The sequence below is a fragment of the Ambystoma mexicanum genome, chromosome 3p (assembly GCF_040938575.1).
Source record: "Ambystoma mexicanum isolate Mex_15411 chromosome 3p, UKY_AmexF1_1, whole genome shotgun sequence".
In the NCBI taxonomy this organism is placed as follows: domain Eukaryota; kingdom Metazoa; phylum Chordata; class Amphibia; order Caudata; family Ambystomatidae; genus Ambystoma; species Ambystoma mexicanum.
In genome coordinates this window covers 887,931,185-887,951,577 of record NC_090925.1, presented here as the reverse complement: position 1 = coordinate 887,951,577, position 20,393 = coordinate 887,931,185, and the positions used below count along the sequence as shown (strand labels likewise).

General features: G+C 45.4%; 1 protein-coding gene across 1 annotated transcript in view; it reads left to right on the top strand.

The window, feature by feature from the left end:
• The window catches only part of SAMHD1 (SAM and HD domain containing deoxynucleoside triphosphate triphosphohydrolase 1), a 697,568-nt gene that overhangs the window by 594,006 nt on the left and 83,169 nt on the right, over nt 1-20,393 (top strand). The window contains exon 13 of the mRNA XM_069652117.1: nt 4,864-4,959. Coding sequence (XP_069508218.1) covers nt 4,864-4,959 — 96 coding nt within the window. The remainder of the gene's footprint in view (nt 1-4,863; nt 4,960-20,393) is intronic.

Sequence of the window (20,393 nt, the reverse complement as noted above, 5' to 3'; positions counted from 1 at the left end):
AACTCTCCCTTCTGGCAGCCAAAGGCATAGCAACAGCTGGAGTCCTCCTAAAGAACAACTTTAATGCAGCGGATAACGCGAGATGCGTTATCGCTGAAACCACCATCCTGAAACGCCACACCTGGCTTAGGCAGTCGGGGTTTAAACGAGAAACACAAGCCACCTGACTCAACATGCCCGTTGAGCCGAATGTGTTTGGTAAGGCGGTTAATGACGCTCTAAAGTCCGCCAAGCACGAGTACGAGACACTCAAATCCCTTGGCCAACTGACAAACAACCCAACCAAAGGGGTGGCAATAATTTTCGACTTTTTCGTGGCCAAAACGCGCAAAGAGGCTCCGGATACAGTCAAAGCCAAGGTTCCTCGTGGAACACTAATCAACAGGCGTCCCAGGGCTATCCCAGGGGTCAGCGCAGGGGCCACGTAAGAGGGAGAGGGTCCCCCATGGGTCCCCTCCCATCCTTCCCCAGTCGGGGGACGAATCTCATTTCACCCACATATGGGACGGTAACAGCAGGTAATTGTATAGAACTTCAAGGAAGACCATCAAACCTCCCCCTGCGACAGAAAAGACCATCACAGGAAGAATAACTCATCCTGGTGGAGGAAGTCAAGGACCTACTCTTCAAGGACGCCATAGAGATCGTACCATACAAGGAGGTAAACAAGGTTATTTATTCAACGTGCTTCCTTGTTCCAAAGAAAGATCGGACCATGCGCCCTGCAAACAAGTTTGTCAAGCCACAAGAATTTCGCATGACAACGCTCCAAGAAGTAATCCCTCTGTTTAAGCGAGGGGATTACATGGCAACATTGGACATGAAAGATGCTTATTGTCATATTTCAATTTTCCCAGCGCACAGAACATTCTTGCAATTCAAAGTAGCAGACCAGCACTACCAGTTGAAGGTGCTGCCTTTCGGGATAGCCTCGGCTCCAAGGGTATTCACCAAGGTACTGGCAGTGGTGACAGCGCACCTGCGCAGGGAGTCAATCCCAGTGTACCCTTACCTGGACGACCGGCTGATCACGGGAGAAACATTCCAACTTTGCAAGCTAAACGCGCAAAGAACAATAGACCGTCTTTTCCAATTGGGCTTCTCATTAACTGAGAAAAAGTCAAGACTGGTATAAGACAGGTTGAAATAGTTCCTAGGAGCTGTACTAGATACAAAAACAGACTTAGCCTTCCCATCCATGGAAAGAGTACAAAAAACATGCTTCGGCGAATACCCCAGTATCGAGTCAGTCTCCGGATAAGCATACGCAAAGCAATGCGTCTGCTAGGTATGATGGCATTGTGCATTGAACTAGTCCCTCACGCGCGCCTGCGCATGCGACCAATGCAGGAATGTTTGGCGAAACAATGGTCTCAGGCAAGTGGTCCATCGGATGATCTAGTGATTGTTTCGCCTACACTAGTTCAGAACTTGCGCTGCTGGTGAAGGGAAAATCTGATGCAAGGGAAGCCCTTCCACGAACCGGAAGCACAAGCAGTTGTCACAACAGACATGTCACTTTCCGGGTGGGCGGGGCCCACTACCTTCACCACACAGCACACGACCTGTGGTCACAAGTGACTGCACAGAAACACATCAATCTATTGTAATTATTGGCGGTTTTCAAGGCACTACAAGCCTTCGAAAACCACCCGACAAACCAGTCAGTACAAGTCCTAACAGACGGCACCACTGCAATGTTCTATATCAACAAGCAGGGAGGCACACACGATCCAAATCTGTCCAAACTGGCTCAGAAATTATGGGAGTGGGCACTCAAACGATGGATGTCCCTGTCCTCCCAACATGTTCCAGGAGTACTCAACACTCTAGCGGACTCTCTCAGCAGAGATCCTCTGCCAGAAGAACATGAGTGGCAATTACACACGGACCTGGTAGACCACATCTTCTCTCTTTGGGGCTACCCTTCTCTAGACTTGTTGGCTACAAGAGAAAACAAGGTATGCCCAGACATCGCGTCCAGGTTCCCCCAACCAGACTCCAAGGGAACAATGGATGAGCTGGTCAGGGAAATTTGCTTACGCTTTTCCCCCCGACTCCATTAATCAGCAGAATAGTGAACAAGCTACACAAGGATCAGAGGACACTCTTCCTTGTTGCACCTATGTGGGTGAGACCACAGTGTTATCCCATCAAGCTCCCGTACAAGGTAAACCTGTGGATAACCATACACCCACAACCTCACTCTTTGAACCTAGCAGCATGGCTCCTGAAGTCAGAGTTCGGTCACCTTAATCTTCCACAACGGTGTATGGATATCCTGAAAGAAGCACGTAAACCTAATACCAGACACTGCTATTTCCACAAGTTGAAGAGATTCGTCATTTGGGTCCAATCTAGCAGATCAATGCCATAGAATGTACGCCATCACACATTCTAACCTACTTGCTCCACTTGCTAGATTCAGGTTTAGTCTTTAATTCTCTAAAAGTCCACCTAGCAGCTTTATCAGCCTATACCACCTTTCAAAGTACAGTCTCCTGGTGGAAAGTGCCAGTCAATAAGGCGTTCATGGAGGGAGTGAAGAGACTACATCCTCCAATCCCCCACCTGGGTGGGATCCAAATGTAGTACTAGCAAAACTCATGGGACCCCCCTTCGAGCCTTTGCATCAAGCTACCCTTAAACACATTACCTACAAGACTGCTTTCTTAGTGGCTATTACTTCCATAAGAAGAGTCGGCGAACTCCAAGCCTTGTCAGTGCAGGACCCTTTCTTTGTCATCCATAAAGACAAATTGGTTTTACGGACTCATCCTAGGTTTTCCCATACATTTGTTTCCAAATTTCATGTAAACCAGTCAATTGAGCTTCCCGCTTTCTTTCAGAAACCAACTAGCTCAGCTGAGGACAAACTCCACACACTAGATGTTAGGAGGGCGGTCCTCTACTATGTAGACAAGACCAAACCGCTTAGGAAGACTGATCAACTGTTCGTCTGCATGGTTACAGGCAGACAAGAACGTGTTTCCAAAAGAGCAATCTCCAAATGGATAGTCAAATGTATACAATTATGCTATTCATTATCGGACAAAACACTGCCTTTTACACCAAGAGCCCACTCCACACCGGGTACGGGGGCTACTCTAGCCTTTATTGCAAATGTCCCCTTAGACAGCATTTGCAAAGCACCTACATGGAGCTCAGTTCACACCTTCACTCGGCACTACTGCATTGACACATGCTCCAAGACAGATACAAAGGTGGGACAAGCGGTTCTAAAACATCTATTTGACGCTATTCCTTCTCACAACCCACCACCTTCTCATAACACTGCTCTCTAATCTATGCATAGCATGTGATTTAAGCAGATTACACAAGCATCAGAAGGAATACATTACTCACCGTAATCGTATTTCTGGTGCTTGTATCTGCTTAGATTCACATGCGCCCACCCTTCCTCCCCTGAGAGAAGGTGCATAGATGTTCTATGGGCTTTATCTGCTTGGGAACTCTGTACTGCTACTCCTCATGCCAGAAAAAATACAATTTGATGGACCTACACGCATGAGGGATCATGGGTACAGGGGATGTCGCAATAGGGATAGTATTACTGGCACACCCTATTCAACGTCCATTTTCGAGTTTCGAAAACAGCTGTAATACTCCGCAAATTCCACTAGATGTCGGCCTATGCATAGCATGTGAATCTAAGCAGATACAAGCACCAGAAATACGATTACGGTGAGTAATGTATTGCTTATAAGTGAAAGTGAAACTGTTTTTCTTTTATCGAGGATTTGCAGCCTGACGACTGGGAATATTAATGAGCATGTGAATCCATGCCAGACCCCATGCTGGAGAACAATAGTTACAGGTAAGTAACTTGTTCCTTATCCTGGATCAGAGTAATCAGTGTTTTACTGTTGCTAGAATAAGTGTTACACAATTCTGAAAAGTATATTGTCCAGTTGAATGACTGTGATTTCTTGCTGAGCGTCGCGGTACAACTGATGGGGTCTACTACCCTGGCATTACTGAAGGTAATCTAAAAGTAACTATTGGTTTTGATTTCCCTAGAACTACTGTTCAGTGTTCTAAATTAGGTTATATGCTTTGGTCTGTGTACCTCCAAGCATAGTGTTGTGTTTTTCTATGTGTTTATATGATCTGTGATAGTACTTATTCCCCCCAAGATTTATCTTGGCATACTTGTGTTTAAATAAACAATTTATTTTTACAATACATAGTGATTGTGTTTCTTTGGACCATTTGTATTACAATTTCTAAGTACTGATTCTACAGCCCTCTCTCTCTCCTAAAATAAGCCAGGTTGCTCTGTCTACGCTACCCTGAACTCAGGTGGTACAGACTTATACTAAGAGTGGAATCTTGAACTGCCTCAGTTGAATGGTTTTACAAAGCCCTTAGTTGGACTTCAGAAAAACTCTAACAGCGGGGGTGGGGGTGGGGGAGGAAGGGGTCCCATAGATAGAGGTGGGAAAGCTTCAACATTGAAATCTGATTAAAAACAGGAATTTATGACACAGTATTATGTCAATAGGAGCATCATGTCAGGGGATTCATATATATCTCTATAGAGGAATGGCTAGGAAATAAGTTGCGTTATTGGCCAATCCAGATTGCTCCATAATACATATCCTGTGAATCTGGAATAAGTAAATTGGCCTGGAGCTGTAAATCCAATACTTACTGACATACAAACATTTTCTTATGGAGTATGCCTATACTTCATTATTGATCATTCAGATGGGAAGCGGGACTTGGACCTATACAACTGTTGTAAGGAGTCGCCTTTTGTTCTGCTCATAATTGTTTAAAAAAAAAAAATCAAAGGTATGTTGAAACTGAAGCATATTGTTAATTTTGTCTTCACTTCAGGAGGAGTACGATCAGCTTCCTGCTCAGGTTGCTAATTCGATCCCACAAACAGCTGTCCCTGATGTGGAATTGAAGCCTGAAGATTTCATAGTAGATGTAAATATATACTATTTTGTTTTGAAAATGCCTACATTAAATACCAACTGGTCCTGGTTGTTTTCTCTGCTGCAAACTTTGTGCTATACTGGAATTGACGGTACATACCTAATGAAGACTAAATAGAAATGTTATTTGGCTGGAACAGGACTCTTTATTCACCGACTGTGCTATTCTATGGATACAGGAAACCTGGATCACCAATGCTTTTTTTTATAGCAACCTTTATGTAATCGCAAGTAACGTTATAAATGGGAACACAGGTCACCTAAAGAATGGGATGATAACATTAACTGAAGTGTTGTGTTCTTGCAGTCTTTTAATTTGTTAAAATGCAAAAATGTTTGTCGACATTGTTTTCGGACATAAGTAGTGTGGGTTATATGAGAGGGTTCTGCAAGGTGATTTTATTAATTGACTTGCAAGTGAAGGAATGCTGCATAGCAACCCCAGCACTCTTGCCTAACTTGCCCAACAACCCTTCCAGGCCCGAGGCAAATGATTTTCTGATCACCTTACTAATGACACTTCGAGAAAACCCTCTTACTGGGCCTTCCAACACATTTGTTCTGCTTGGCAAGAACAATGGGTCCATTCATAAATCAGGAATTCAATTGCTGTTAGGGAGAATTCTCAGAAGTGTGCTAATTCCTCTCTACCTTGGAGACCCCCAGCAACTTTGCTGGATTTTGAGGACTTGGTTTTTTTTTACCTGGAAAGAGCGAGACCCCATTTTCACACTCTTGTATTTTAATGTGATTTTGAACTTTGTTTCTTTTGGTTGTGGAGTCTGACAAACTCCATAGGCATCATCTTTTACATTGTGTCACACAGCACCTTGAGTGCAGTGGCACAGGGAAGTCTTTCAAATTTCCCCAAGGTTTAAATACCTTCTCTGGGATAAACTACTGTTTCCAAGAGTAATGAAGTGCAATTGACTTTCCCTACATTTGTAACTTTGTAGACCCAGGACACACTATCTTACAATAGGGTGCTGGAGGGGTTACTTAGTATCCCCTTTGTCTAGCTTCCCATGTAACAATTGTATGTTACCCTTTCCTCACTGAATGGCTTGTGGTAGTGGTTTACTTTTAACTACCGTGGTGTGCATTTACCAGAGGCAGTTTTCCCAGCTGCAGTAAAGCACCTAATGGTGCCATTTTTGTCAAAATGGCCCCAGTCTTCTTTTTTCGCCATTTCTTTGTGGAAAGGTCATTCTTGAGATTTACTCTGCACGCCAAACCAAGTTTGATCCCTTTGTTCGCTTTGCCTTTGGCGGGATTCACGAGTGTAGCCTGCCTCTGGCTCCAGGGTGTCTGGTGGGGGTAGGAAGTGAGGGAGGTGCCGGAACTCCCTGTGCTTGGTCTCCTAGGAGACACAAATGCACTCTGTAGTGATTATCCGGCTGACTGTCCGGCAAGGACAGCCACTGTGCTGGGTGACTGATATCTAGGCTGGAATGAATGGGAGATAACTGAATAAAAGGTAAGGCTTTTGGCTTGGAAGGCAGAGTCGACCACTGGACGAAGGAACTTGAAGAGGGCGCCTGCTGCAACTCCTGGACCGTTGGTTTTTCCAGTGAAGCCCTACTGCTGTGCTGAAACTCCAAATTTGTATCGACAGAGAAGCCCTTGCAAGGACAACTTCTCCCTTTGAGTTGGTGGGACCAATCAACTCCAAAGTAAGCCACCTGGACATTCTCTAGGAGCTAGTTGCATTTCCACAGCGTTGCTACTGGAAACCGAAACGCCAGGGAGAGGAACACCAGATTGTGTGCATTGCTTTTAAGTTGGCCAAGAGCTCCAGGAAGATCCTCCGCACTGCCAGGAAGCAGGACTTACCAAGCCTGAGCCCCCTCAACAGAGTGCAGGACTCCAGAAGCAAGGAGAGTCCATCTCGACAGCCAGAAACCGCGGTGTTGCTATTTGCAGTGCGAGGAGCTGAAACACTGAAGTGCCACTTGTTTGAAGATTGCCGGTTGCGAGCAGTGGCCGTCCCATTGCAGTGCAGGAGTCCCCAGAAGTCCTCCCTCCTGTCCCCATGGCTTAGGCCCAGGAACAGTGAGATCTGCAGAGCTACTCAGGAACAGGATTCATCAGCTGCACTTTTTCTTTAATCCAAAGGTACTGTAAAGTCTGAGAGAACTTACCTCTTATTGTAGAGTTGCTTGCATTTTATACTACTCACAAGCCCAAACAGCTTGTGGCCCTACATTGATTTTTCTTTTTTTCAAAGACTTCTAAAACATTGTGCAAAGATTTTTCTACTTACCTACCAGAAGTGCTTCAGCTCATATAGACTTTTGCCCATTGACTTTGGCTTAACCTGTTATACTGATTGACTCTTCTTAGGGGATCCAAACGTATTTGCCTGCTTAAGAATATTTGCGGTCTCTTGTTTGATCTAATACCCTTTCCTTTGACCAAGTTCTAAGAGTATTCTAAATGCAAACAGTAAGATATTAATGTCCCCAGCATCCTGGCTATTGAAGTCACCTGAGAGTGTAGGTTGTGACTGTGGGCCATCCCAAAAGGGTCTTTACTGATTTAGAAAGAGTGTGTAGTTTTGAAGTGTATTTGTGTGTTGCTTTTATATTGCTACCTTCTGAAGAAGGCTTTTTCTAACTGACTGATCAAATAAATTAATAATTGTTTATGCAAGAAACCTTGTGTGTAAGTGTTTATTTGAATACTAGTCACTGTGAATCTCTGTGTAACTCACATACAGCTCACATTGACCCCTCTTTAAGCCTGGCTGCTCAACACGCTACCAACCTGTGTAGTACAGACTTATACCAAAGGTCGGGTTCCTATTGCCAGGAGGTCAGGGTTGTTGTAGTACACCCAAAGGGTACTGCATCCAGTCTTGCTTAACACTGATGGCATGCAGTGAGGATATATTGTAGAGTTATTACACTAAGAATTTACTTTGCTTTGTTCGGCTAAAAACCTTCACAAGGCTAAGCTCCACTAGAAAAGCAATTGTAACATGCCAGATATGTATAACTTCAGGCAGGAAGCCCTGATCATTTTAACAGTAGAGCAACTGAAAGAAATGTGTAAAATCAGGAATCTCCCTGTTAAAGGAAAGAAAAATGAACTCATTGCAAGATTGTTGAATAATCAAAGTCTGGGTAGTAGGCCTGTCACACCTACTAACACAGGAAATGTGGAAAATGATAATGAGGATGATAATTCAGAGTCTAACTCTGATATTGTTGAAGAGTCAGAGGAGTCTCAGGAAGAGAGCCCCTCTTTACCTCAACAGGCCCTTTTGCATCAATCTGTATCCAAAGGGACCCCATAAATTCCATCACGGAGTCCAGAATGTGTGTCGCTTGAGAAAATGAGACTTGAGTTTGAGTTCAAAAGATTACAAATCCAAGCTGAAACCAAACATCAGGACATTAAACTAAGGGAAATGGAAATGCAACATGCTCTTGAAATGAAGAAATTGTCTCTTGAAAATGTTTCTATCCCAGAGTCTTCTAGGTCTTCCAGTCCAAAGAGACCTTGCATGCCTAAAGAAGCAGTGAGTATGTATGTTAATGTTAAAGGACAGTTGTACTGCGCACTATCACCACCAAAGTGGTCCCCTGGCGCTCTGGCGGCTCTGAAAAGGGAAGGGGGGAGGGAGGTTAGTGGGAAGGAGCTGGAAAAGTGCAAGAGAGCAGTGATGTGCTGTTGGCCTCAGCCCGGTGGGTCCGTTGGCTGGGCCTGGGGTGTTTTGCGGCCGGTAGTCGTCGTGTACTGTTGTGCGATTCTATGTTTTTTGTTTTGTTGTTGCCATGTAGTGAAGTTTGTGCGGTTTGTTGTGCTGTAGGTTTGTGGTTGTGTTTGGTTTGGAGTTTTAGAGATGTATGCAGAGGGGGGAAATTGTTAGTGCAGTTGATTAGTTGGCATCTCTATCCTGACTTGAGGCGGTGGGTTTCTGTATTCTCCCCAGATGGGTTTGGGTAGCACCCCTATGCCTGTCATGATCTGGGTCCATCCAGCCTTCAAGGTACCTTTCACATCTAGCCCCCTCCTCCCCCAACCTGCCTCGCAACGCTAACTATCTTCCCTTCCCACTCATACAGCCAGTGCACCTGCCTACGTCCGCAGCTCAGCTATTGTGGTGATTGCCAATAACCCGACAATTCCAAACACTGTGGTACCTGGTGGCAACTAAGGGGCGAGTGCATATGTTGGGTGGGATTGCCCTGTGCGTTATGCACATTGTTTTGAAGGTGATGCAATGTTTTATTGGCAGCCAGTGTGGTGTTTTTAGGGCAGGAGTGATGTGTTCTCTTCTTGATAGTTTGAGGAGTAGTCTTGCAGCTGTATTTTGGATCCGTTGTAGTTTCTTCAGGAGGTATTCTGGTATTCCGAGGTAGAGGCTGTTTGCATAGTCGACTTTTGACATGATGAGGGCGACGATAGTGAGTGTTTTGTGCGTGAAGGAGAGGAAAGGTAGGATTCTTCTTACCGTGTGAAGGAGGAAAAAACATTTCTTGACAGTTGCATTTATTTGTGGTTCTAAGGTTAGGGAGTTGTCCATCAGGACCCCCAGATTTTTTACTACCTTAGATGGTGATGGTGCGGTTCCCATTTCAGTTGGCCACGGGATGGCAGTTACATTTTTTTGGTCTTTGGATATGATCATGATTTCTGTCTTTCCTGGGTTGATTTTCAGGTTGTTGGCAGTCCACCAGTTGAAGACTTCTTTTAGACATTCGATTAGGGTTGTTTGATCAGCTTGGGTGTCTTTGATTTTGTAGATGATTTGAGTATCGTCGGCGCAGTTGTAGCATGTGGTGATGTATTTTTTGAAGATTCTGATAACCGGTCTCTGGTAGATGTTGAAGTACAGTGGTGATAGTGAGGATCCTTGTGGCACTGCGCAGTCTTTAACCCTTGGAGTGGATTTGAAGGGTCTGATCCAAACGGTTTCTGTTCTGTCTGCTAGGAATGATTTAGTCCAGAGTAGTGCTGTGTCAGTTATGCCTATGTCTTCTAGTCTTTTGGTTAGGGTGTCATGACTAACTGTGTCGAAGGCTGCGGAGAGGTCGAGTAGGCTAAGGGCTGAGGTTATGTTTGAGTCTGCGTTCATTTTTAGGTCGTCCCAGATGGATAGTAGTGCTGTTTCCGTTCCTCTTGCAGGTCTGAAACCGACTTGAGCTTGGTCTAGCAGGTGGTGTTTTTCTATGTGTTCTTGGATTAATTTATACACGTAGGTTTCCAGGAGTTATGCCGGGTAGGGAATGTTGGAGATCGGCCTGTAGTTGGAGAGGTCTTCTACGTCGTCTTTCAGAAGTGGTTTGATATTTGCTGATTTGAAGATCCTCGGTACATTTCCTGTTGCTAGAGATTGGTTCAAAAGGTTTCTATAGTATTCTGCTTGCGTTCCTTGAGCGAGGATTGATTTGTAGATGTCCGGGGAACAGGGATCCATGGGTGATCCAACTTTCTTGCTGTTTTACCAGCATAGCGAATGCCTCTGCTGATATTTCAGGAAAGTTTTTGAGTTTGTGCTGAGGTTCTGAGATGGGATCGCTCGGTAGTGTGTTGTGGTCGGTTGGTATGTTCTGTATGGTTTGTCGGATGTCATTGATTTTATTCTTGAAGTGGTCTGCCAGGTCGTTGCACAGTTTCTCTGAGGGGATTGGGGTGTTGTTTTTCTCATCTCTTTGATTATGTTAAACATTTCTTTTTGTGTGTTGGTGGCATTGGTGATTCTGTCATCATAATGCCTTCTCTTCGCCTTTTGAATTTCCTTCTTGTATGCGCGGATTTGTCTCGAACATTGTTTTTTTGTCTGGGTTGTATTCTTTCCTCCATTCCAGTTCCATCTTTTTGTTTTCCTTTTTCATGGTGCTTAATAGTGGAGTGAACCATTTGGCCATTGCTCTTTTTTTTTTTGATGGGGTGAATGGTTTTTCTGGGGCGATCTTGTCAATTGTATCTGCAATCCATTTGTGTAGTAGTTCCGCTTTCTCGTCTAGGTCAGCCAGCTCTAGCTCTGTAGTTGTGGGTTTGGTTAACTACAGTTTTTCGAATAGGTTGCTTTCTTTAATGGGTTTCCAGTTTCTTTTTGTGGTGGTTGTGAGTTTGGGAGGTTGGATGTGGACCTGAGTAGGCAGAATGATCATGAATGGGATAATGAGATGGTCGACTCCACAGTATTTGTATCGGCGCTGCCGTGGTGATTTTATTTATTTGGTGAAATTGTGTCAAGGGTGTGTCCTGCTGGGTGTGTTGCCCCTTTGACTAGTTGTCGTAGTTTCATGGTATTGAGTTATTCGATCAGTGAGTTTTGGGAGTTGGCGTGACTGTCTTCAAACCAGATGTTGAAGTCCCCCTGGATGATTAGGTGTTTATGGTTGATGGCTATGTTGGTGATGGCTTCTATGAAGTTGTCGACGAAGGTTGCATCATATGTCGGTGGTCTGTACACCAGGATGAATGTGATGTTGGTTTTCGGGCTTGCTCTTAGGTGTATTACCATGGTTTCGCAGGTGAGGATGTTGAGCGGTTCATCTGTTTTTATTTTCAGGTGTCCTTTGAACGCTATCGCGATTCCTGTCTTTTTTGTTTTTCCTGTTTATTTGGAGGCATTTGAACCCTGATTTTGTAGTTGTCGTCCAGCCATGTTTCTGTGGCGAACAGGATGTCAATGCCGCTGTCATCGAGTAGGTCGAAGTGTTTTGACATGGATCTGGCGTTTATAAGATTGCAGTGGCGTTTGGGGGTGTTTGCTTTAGACTTTCTTGTTGAGGTCGTCTTTTGATCGGTGTTGGGGTTTCCTTCCTGGTCGATCTCTTGTTGATGTGTAGCTTTTGGGGTGTCAGCGTCTTCGAAGAGTTCTTCTAGGTTCTGTCTTGGGTTCTTGTTTTCATCGGGTTCGTCTTCCACGAGTTGTGGTTGTCGATTGGAAGTTCTTCTAGCTTTGGTGATGTAAGGTGTTATTGCATCGGTCGTGTGTTTGTTGTTTCTTGTGTTGTTCATTCTTCTTCTACGTGTTTGTGCTGGATAGTTTAATGTTGCTGCTTCTAGTGTCGGGTTGGTTTGTACTGGTGACCACTTGTCAGCGAGGTAAGGAGTTAAGTAGATGGATTTGTCTCTTCTCTCAGTGTTGGTTCGATTCTTGTTTTTGATTGCAGGGTTGTGTTCTGTAGTTGTGGTTCTTTGTTGCTGTTCAGGAGTGTTTGGTCTTTCTTCTCTTTTTCTTGGAATGGGTAGTTTGCGCGGCATTATAAGATAGAGAGTTGTTTAGTCTGTTTGCTGATGTCCGGTTGGTTCTGCTTTGGTCTGGTTGTCTTGTGGTGTAGTAAGGGAGTGAGGCCGTCCGCTAACAATAGGGCCCTGTCTGTGGATGGTATTTCTGGTTGATGTAGCCGACTCGTTCAGTCGCTGTCTTGAAAGGGGTAGGGTAGGTGGTTGGGTTTTATCTGTGGCGCTCTGTGGTGTCAGTCACCCTATATGCGATTCCCTTCAGTGGACAGGCAGTGTGGGTTTAAGAAGGATATCTACTAGTTGAGTGATTTTGAGGGAGCAGCTAGAACATAAGTGTGAAGAGGTGAGAGTCCCTAATCGGGGTGTTGCTCCACAGCAATTCACTTGTTGGTTCTGTCTCACTTCAGGAGTGAGTTGGTTAGCAGGATTTGGGAGACCTGTCTGGAGGTCTATGAGATTTGAATATTGTACTATGCAGCCCGGAAATGGAACCCCTACTAAACTTGAGACCTGTATGGTGGGAGAGAGCCTATCAATGCGATCTAAATATCACACGATGCAGTATGGGGACAGACTCCCTATTAATTTGGGAGACCTGCACAGTGGGAGAGGAGCCTATCAATGCAATCTGAAAATCGCACAATGCAGCTTGGAGATAGAACCCCTACCAAATTTGAGAGACCTGTATATTGGGAGAAAGGCCTGACGATGCAATCACAACATTCCACAATGAAATGTCGACCCTGAACCTCTATAAAGTTGGAGAGACCTGTAAAGTGGGAGAGAGGTCTACAATGCAATCCAAGCATCACACAATGTAATATGGACTCAGAACCCCTATAGAAACATTAGAGACCTGTATAGTAGGAGAGGGGCCTATCGGAGCAATCTAAATATCACACAATACAATATGAACCCTGAACCCTTAGTAAACTTGAGAGACCTGTATAGTGGGAGAGGGGCCTATTAATGCATTCTAACTGTCACACAATGCAGTCTGGGGACAGTATCCATATTGAATTTAAGGGCCTGCACAGTGGGGAGGGAGGCCCCTTAATGCAATCTGTATATCGCAAGGCAATATGGACCCAGAACCCCTATATAATTTGAGGGACCTGTATAGTGGGAGAGAGGCCTATCCATGCAATCTGAATATCACACAATGCAGCGAAGCTTGATATTTTGGATTGGCTGGGTGCTTTTGAATATAACTATGGGATTCAGGGTTTCACTGGGAATCAGTTGATTCCTTAGCTTGTGTCTAGGCTCCCCCAGGTTGCAACTCATGCTGTAATGGAGGTGGGGGAACTTGAAAGATTGGAGTATGAAAATGTGAAGCTAGCTTTGATAGCTAGATTTAGGATAACTCCTTCCCAGTACCTTAAGAGGTTTAGGACCCTCAAAAAGACTGATGGTACCCCTTGGGCTACCTGGGTGTGTGAATGTTTTACAACAAAAACTTAGATGGTTGGGTTAAGGGTAACAGAGTGAACTCTTTTGAAGGAATGAGATCTGTTTTTGTTGGAATCTATTTTTGATGCCTACTCTCCTGAGCTGAGACAGCACTTGGCTGACTCAAAATAGATTGATCCCAAGAAGCTAGCAAAAGCTGCTGACTTGTGGGTTGCCAATAGGGCTCCTCACAAGGATTCTGGGGCCACTCATAAAAAGGATGAGGGGGGTAAACAGCAGGTTATGCAGAATTGCATGCAGTACCCTCTGGGACCACCACATAAAATGAGGACTAATGGTGTAAGCAAAACCAACCTTTGGTATAATGTTTTTGGTAGCGAGCTGAGTAGCCAGGCTTATCTCAAGAGGGAATGTGAGCAGTACAAGATGTTACACAGAGGTCTTACAATCACAGTGGTTCAAGTAGACACTTACTCTCAAGGTTTCTTGGTAAAACACTTATTAATTTATTACAGTCATTAAGAAAACATTCACTAGAAGGACGCAACTTAATATCATACACAAACACACTTCAGTACCAAACCAATACGTTTCTGAGAAAATTAGGCTCCCCTGAAATAGGAGCCAAATGGCTTTTCAGTCACTTTAAATAGCAATACAAAGGCACAAGTTAATAAAATAGATCACAAATACTTTCTTAAGCAGTGCAAATAGTTTTAGTTCACTAGAGGACTCGATTCAGTTCAATAGGCTTAAGCCAAAGTCAATGGGCTGGATAGGAAAGAGCAGTTCTTGTAGTTAACGGTGAAGGCGAGCGTCCCCAGATAGCACGATCCTCCCCACAATGAGAGACAATAATGGACTCTCCCAGGATGGGAATAAGGCCAGGACAAAGCAAAGAACTCTGCAAACTCCGAGAGCGCTCTGTCTGACAATAGCAAAGACGGGCGTATATATTTACAAAAAGCGTCATAAGAACCTACATGCTATAGGGGGCACAAGTTCGTGGGGATTGGGTGGCGACGACTAGCTATAGGTGCTGCTGCGATGTGGTTTGCCGTGGCTGGAGGACGTCACTGGTTACCCTCGTGGGTTGGGCTGGGCCTGGCAGGTCAGCTGGGCTCATCTGGACGGTGTTGTTGTGCCAACCGTGATCAGTGTCGGAGATGAATGTCCTTCCTGACTTTCTGCCCTAGGGCCACGCACAGCGCAGTCATTCAACATTGCAACATTATCTTCCCTGGTAAACCTTCCAATAGGTTATTCTACAGGTTAATGCAACACAGGAGGAATGCACCTAGAAGGGGGTCTTGTGGCGATACATCAATACATGGTTACCATCGTCCTGTTGACCGGGTATCATAGGTCGCGGGGTTGGGTCTCAGGGCATGGGACAGGCGGTCCGCGTTATCATGTCTCGTTAGAAGTCATTATGGATGTGTTCCTGTAGTGTTGCCATAATATTGGGTGTCCTAATTTTACAGGGGGCATTAACCTAAGGTGAGCCGGTGGGTCGTGGAGCCTAAGAAAGGGCGCCTTTGGATCTGTGTTTTAAGGCCGGGGTTTACTGCTGGGTTGTAAATAATTCAGGTGGCAGGCCGTGGCCTTGGGTGCTGCGAGGGAATGTGAATGTTTGAAGCGGCTCCAGCCGAATTGTGGGAGGTGGAGCAGGGCAGCACAGGCCTCTGCTTTTTCGTCTGGCAGGCTTCACTGGGGGGAAGGGGGAATGGCCGTGCATGTGCTCACAAAGGTATTTTCCTCGTGTGTTGCAGATTTAGGTGGAAGAGACATAAACATTCATATAATATACAATACTCATTGAGTCTTTTCAAAGCTCACTTTTTTGACATTGCTAGTGCCATCCATATGGCCAATTTGAACATATTACTTATACGCTAAGGTTTTAACAACTACAACATTTTGTTATATGTCTATGCATGTGCGGTAAGTGAGGTAGTAGTAAGGTTGGTGGAGCACGCAGGAAAAACTCGCCAATGAGACTGGCGGCAGTGGCACATGGTGAGCGTGGACATACATATGGTGCATTTTCGTGCACCCCTTACGTGAGCTCTCAATATGGTTGCATTTGTCTTCCTTTGCACTCTAGCAGCATTAGTTCATTTATGGTGCGGGACCGTGGGGTGCAGTCTTCTTGATAAAACACATAACACGAAAAAAAACCCGGGACACTTTTACTATTTGCGCATAGCTACAGGGATGTGGGTGCTTCATCCCTAATGTCATATAAACACACATTCTGCCATTTTTATGGAGTTTACAGGTTTTCAGTCAGAGGGGCCGTGGAGAGAAAAGTTTCACCACAGGTGGTTTGCTCATTAGTATTTGGGGACTCTGCTTTTGTCGGGGGACCGTTTACAGTTCTTTTCCACCCAGGCCCTGCTGGCCGGGTCATGCTGGAAACAGAGATACACTGCGGAAGGTGAAATGTTAGTGTTGGTATCTAACACTAGCTCATGTCCGTCTGTTCGTGGGAACGGGCTCTCAGCGGATCTGCCAGAGAGCTGCGGCCACAGGGATAATTGAAACTCTCCAAGGGTGGGGGCCGCGCTGCGGTGCACAGGGCTCAAACCATCTTTATTTCACAAAATGGTTTCCAGGGCCTAACTAAATTCACCAGGTTTGGTCAATGTCGTCAGCCAGTGGCCCACCCACCACCTGGGCCCTGGTGGCAGGGAGGACCCCTGATGAGCCATTGACTTCACCGGGGGAGAGGATGCAGGGGAGGGGGGGTCTCTTGGACCAATCCTCCCATACAACGGTAATGTCTTTGCCAAAGTTTTCAGAAGTAGTTTGTACGAAAAAGAATCATATGTTGGGTCACTGGCTGATTAGGCCTGCAAGTTGGGAAAGTTTCATGAACAGTACCTTAATATGAAGAAAAGATGCAGCTGAAGACGTTGGTTCCTGGCAGTTCCTGCAGATCTTACTGTTCCTGAGCCTCAGACGTGGGGACAAGAGGGAGGACGTCGGGGGACTCCTGCACTGCACAGGGACTGGTCAAACAAGCTTGCGAAAATAGAACAACTTCGGTTCGAGTAGCTGTAGTCAAGCACACAAGCTGGTGTCCTTCCCCTTGTTAAACCTAACCAGCTCTGAGAATGGTATCCAGGTGGCTTACGAGTTGATTGGTCTCACCAACTCAAAGGAAGATGTCCTTGAAGGGGCTTCTCTGTCGAGATGAACTTGGCAATTCGGACCTGCAGCAGGTAGCTGAAAATGGCAGGAGCCATGTTTTTCAAGTTGGCGCCTTAAGCCCCTTTGTTTAAACGGGTCCCGGTCTTCTTTTTTCGCCATTTCTTTTTGGGAAGGTCCTTCTAAAGATTGTCTCTGCGTGCCAAACTAGGTTTGGTCCCTTTGTTTCTATGCCTCAGGCGGGCTTCAGAACTGAAGACGGCCTCTGACGCCTTAGTGTCTGGGGTGGGCAGGAAGTGAGAGAGGTGACCGAAACTCCCTGTGCTTGGTCGCCTAGGAGACCCAAATGCACTCTGGCGTGATTGGCTGGCTGACTGTCCGGCAAGGGCGAGTGGCAGCTAGGCTGGAATGAAAGGGAGAAAACTGTTTTAAAAGGAGTCTCTTGGACTGGAAAGCATAGTCGACCACTGGAACGAAAGAACCAAAGACGAGCTGGAAGAGGACGTCTGCTGCAACTCCTGGACCGTTGGTTTGCAGCCCTGCTGCAGGTCTGAATTATCAAGTTCATCTAGACGGAGAAGCCCCTTAAAGGACAAACGAGTTGGTGGGACCAATCAACTCGTAAGCCACCTGGATACCATTCTCGGTGCTGGCTTGGATTAACCAGGGGGAAGGACACCAGCTTGTGTGCTTGACAGCAGCTACTCGAACCGAAGATGTTCCATTTTGCTAGCTTGTTCGACCCGTCCCCGTGCAGTGCAAGAGTCCCCCGACGTCCTCCCTCTTTTCCCCACGACTGAGGCTCAGGAACAGTGAGATCTGCAGTAATTGTCAGGAACCAACGTCTTCAGCTGCATCTTTTTCTTCGTACTAAAGTACTGTGCCAACCCGAATGAGAGAACTTACCTTTCGTTGTGAAAGTTTGTGAAACTTTCCCAATTTACAGGCCTAATCAGCTTGTGACCCAACATGATTCTTTTTCGTACAAACTACTTCTGAGAACTTTGGCAAAGACTTTACCGTTTACTACAAGAACTGCTCTTTCCAATCCATTGACTTTGGCCTAGGCCTATTGAACTGAATCGAGTCCTCTAGTGAACTGAATCAATTTGCACTGCGTAAAAAAGTATTTGTGGTCTATTTTATTAACTTGTGCCTTTTTACTCCCATTTAAAGTAACTGAAATGCCATTTTGCTCCTATTTCAGGGGGACCTAATTTACTCAAACCTATTGGTTTGGTATTGAAGTGTATTTGTGTAAGATATTAAGTTGCCTCCTTCTAGTGAATGTTTTCTAAATGACTGTGTAATAAATTAATAAGTGTTTTACCAAGAAACCTTGAGTACCAGTGTCTACTTGAACCACTGTGATTGTAAGACCTCTGTGTAACATTCTTGTACTGATCACATTCCCTCTTGAGATAGGCCTAGCTGCTCAGGAAAAATCATGGTAGTTCGTTGTAAAACCACTGCCACCAGCCATTTCGATAGGAAAGGGTAGCATTTGACTGCTACATGAGTTTCTAGACACACGGGATACTAGGGTAACCCCTCCAGCACTCTAAATGAAGATAGTGTGTGCTGGGTCTAGGAATTTAAAAAGACTAGTAAAGTCAATGTAACTTTACATTCTCTGTGAAACAGTAGTTTATCCCAGAGAAGGTATTTAAACATTTTGGAAGTCTAAAAGACCTCCTGTTACTGCATCCTTCTGTCACTGCACTCAGGGTGCTGTGTGACACAAATAAAAAAGATGATACCTATGGAGTTTTAGACAACTCCATAACTAAGAGAAATAAACGCAGACAAAACACAGAATTAAAAAGTTCAAATCCCCAAAGTTTAGCAAAAGAGCTGGGGGTCTCTAAGGTAGAGAGGAATTGGCACATTTATGAGAATTCTTCCTAGCACAGCACAAGAAAGATGACCAAGAGAATTCTAAAACCTCCCATCCAAAAGAGGGCCACAAACATAAGAAGGGTAAGCCGTTTGGGAAACCAGGTCAGCCTAGTGAAACCTCTGATGCCAACCCAGAGGGAGGTCAGCAGAAGCCCCCATTTGTCAAAACATTTGGAAAATGTTATGCTCGTGGGTCAACTGACCATGTGAAAGGGGATCCCAGATGTAAGGGTAAACCTTCAGCGGAGGGAGAAGTACATATGGCAAGTGGAAACTTTCAACTATTGGTTGAAGACCCCATTGGAGTCCCTCCCAGGGTTTCTTTAGTGTCCCTGGGTCTGTGGGAACAGCAGAATTTAGATGTGTATAACTCTATACAGGATAACACAAAATACTACTTCAAGGACAGTGTAGTTGTTATATGGTCAGGAGACCCCTGCCATTAGAGACACTGGGGCCATCATTGTGGAGGTGGATGAAAATTTTTCAAACCTGAGCATTTTGCTAAGGCACCCAGAGACCCCACTCAACTTGCTGAAGGCCCTATCCAGATGGCTCCAATACTACCAGCTCTTATCCAGTGCAACAATATGACTGTAAGAATACTTGTCAATGTACAAAGTGAGTGCCTGGGAGAGTCCTGCTGGGAAATGACTTTAGTTGTATCGAGCACCCCCAGGCCTACCAGTAAAAGGAAGCAGGAGCAGACTAGGAAGTCCAGTGAGCTCACTTTGAATGACTCTTAATGGGTTGTTACAGAAGAACCTATAACACCCAGCCCACAGGAAGAGCCAACTTCTATTTCCAGGAAGAAAGAGACAAAGCGGAAACCCAAGGTTTCAGGGAACAAGAAAGATGGCACTCCTGTGCATCAAACAGGACATCCCCGAGAGGACAGTCCAAAGTCACACCTGTGACTACTCCACCAGCTGAGGCTGAGTGTGAGATTCAACCAGAAGATGGTGAACCAGCTACTGATGACAGAGCTGGAAGAAGACCTTCCCCCTGTTGGAGATCTGGATCCTAAAGACAATCCCGAGCTTGTAACTTTCTAGACCCAGTGCACACAATCTTACAATAGGGTGCTGGAGGGGTTACTTAGTATCCCCTTTGTCTAGCTTTCCATGTAACAATTTTATGTTACCCTTTCCTCACTGAATAGCTGGTGGCAGTGGTTTACTTTCAACTACCGTGGTGTGCATTTACCACGGGCTGCGTTTGCAGCTACAGTAAAGCACGCAAGGGTCCCATTTTTGTCTAAATGGCCCGGTCTTCTTTTTTCACCATTTCTTTGTGGAAAGCTCCTTCTTGAGATTTACTCTGCGCGCCAAACCAGGTTTGGTCCCTTTGTTCACTTTGCCTTTGGTGGGATTCACGAGTGAAGCCCCCCTCTGGCTCCAGGGTGTCTGGTGGGGGCAGGAAGTGAGGGAGGTGCCCGAAACTCCCTGTGCTTAGTGTCCTAGGAGACCCAAATGCACTCTGTAGTGATTGGCCGGCTGACTGTCCGGCAAGGACAGCCACCCTGCTGGGTGACTGATGTCTAGGCTGGGATGAATGGGAGAGAACTGTATAAAAGGCAAGGCTTTTGGCTTGGAAGGCAGTCGACCACTGGACGAAGGAATCCGAAGAAGAAATTGGAGAGGACGCTTGCTGCAACTACTGGACCGTTGGTTTGCCCGGTGAAGCCCTGCTGCTGTGTTCAATCTCCAAATTTGTATCGACAAAGAAGCCCCTGCAAGGACGACTTCTCCCTTT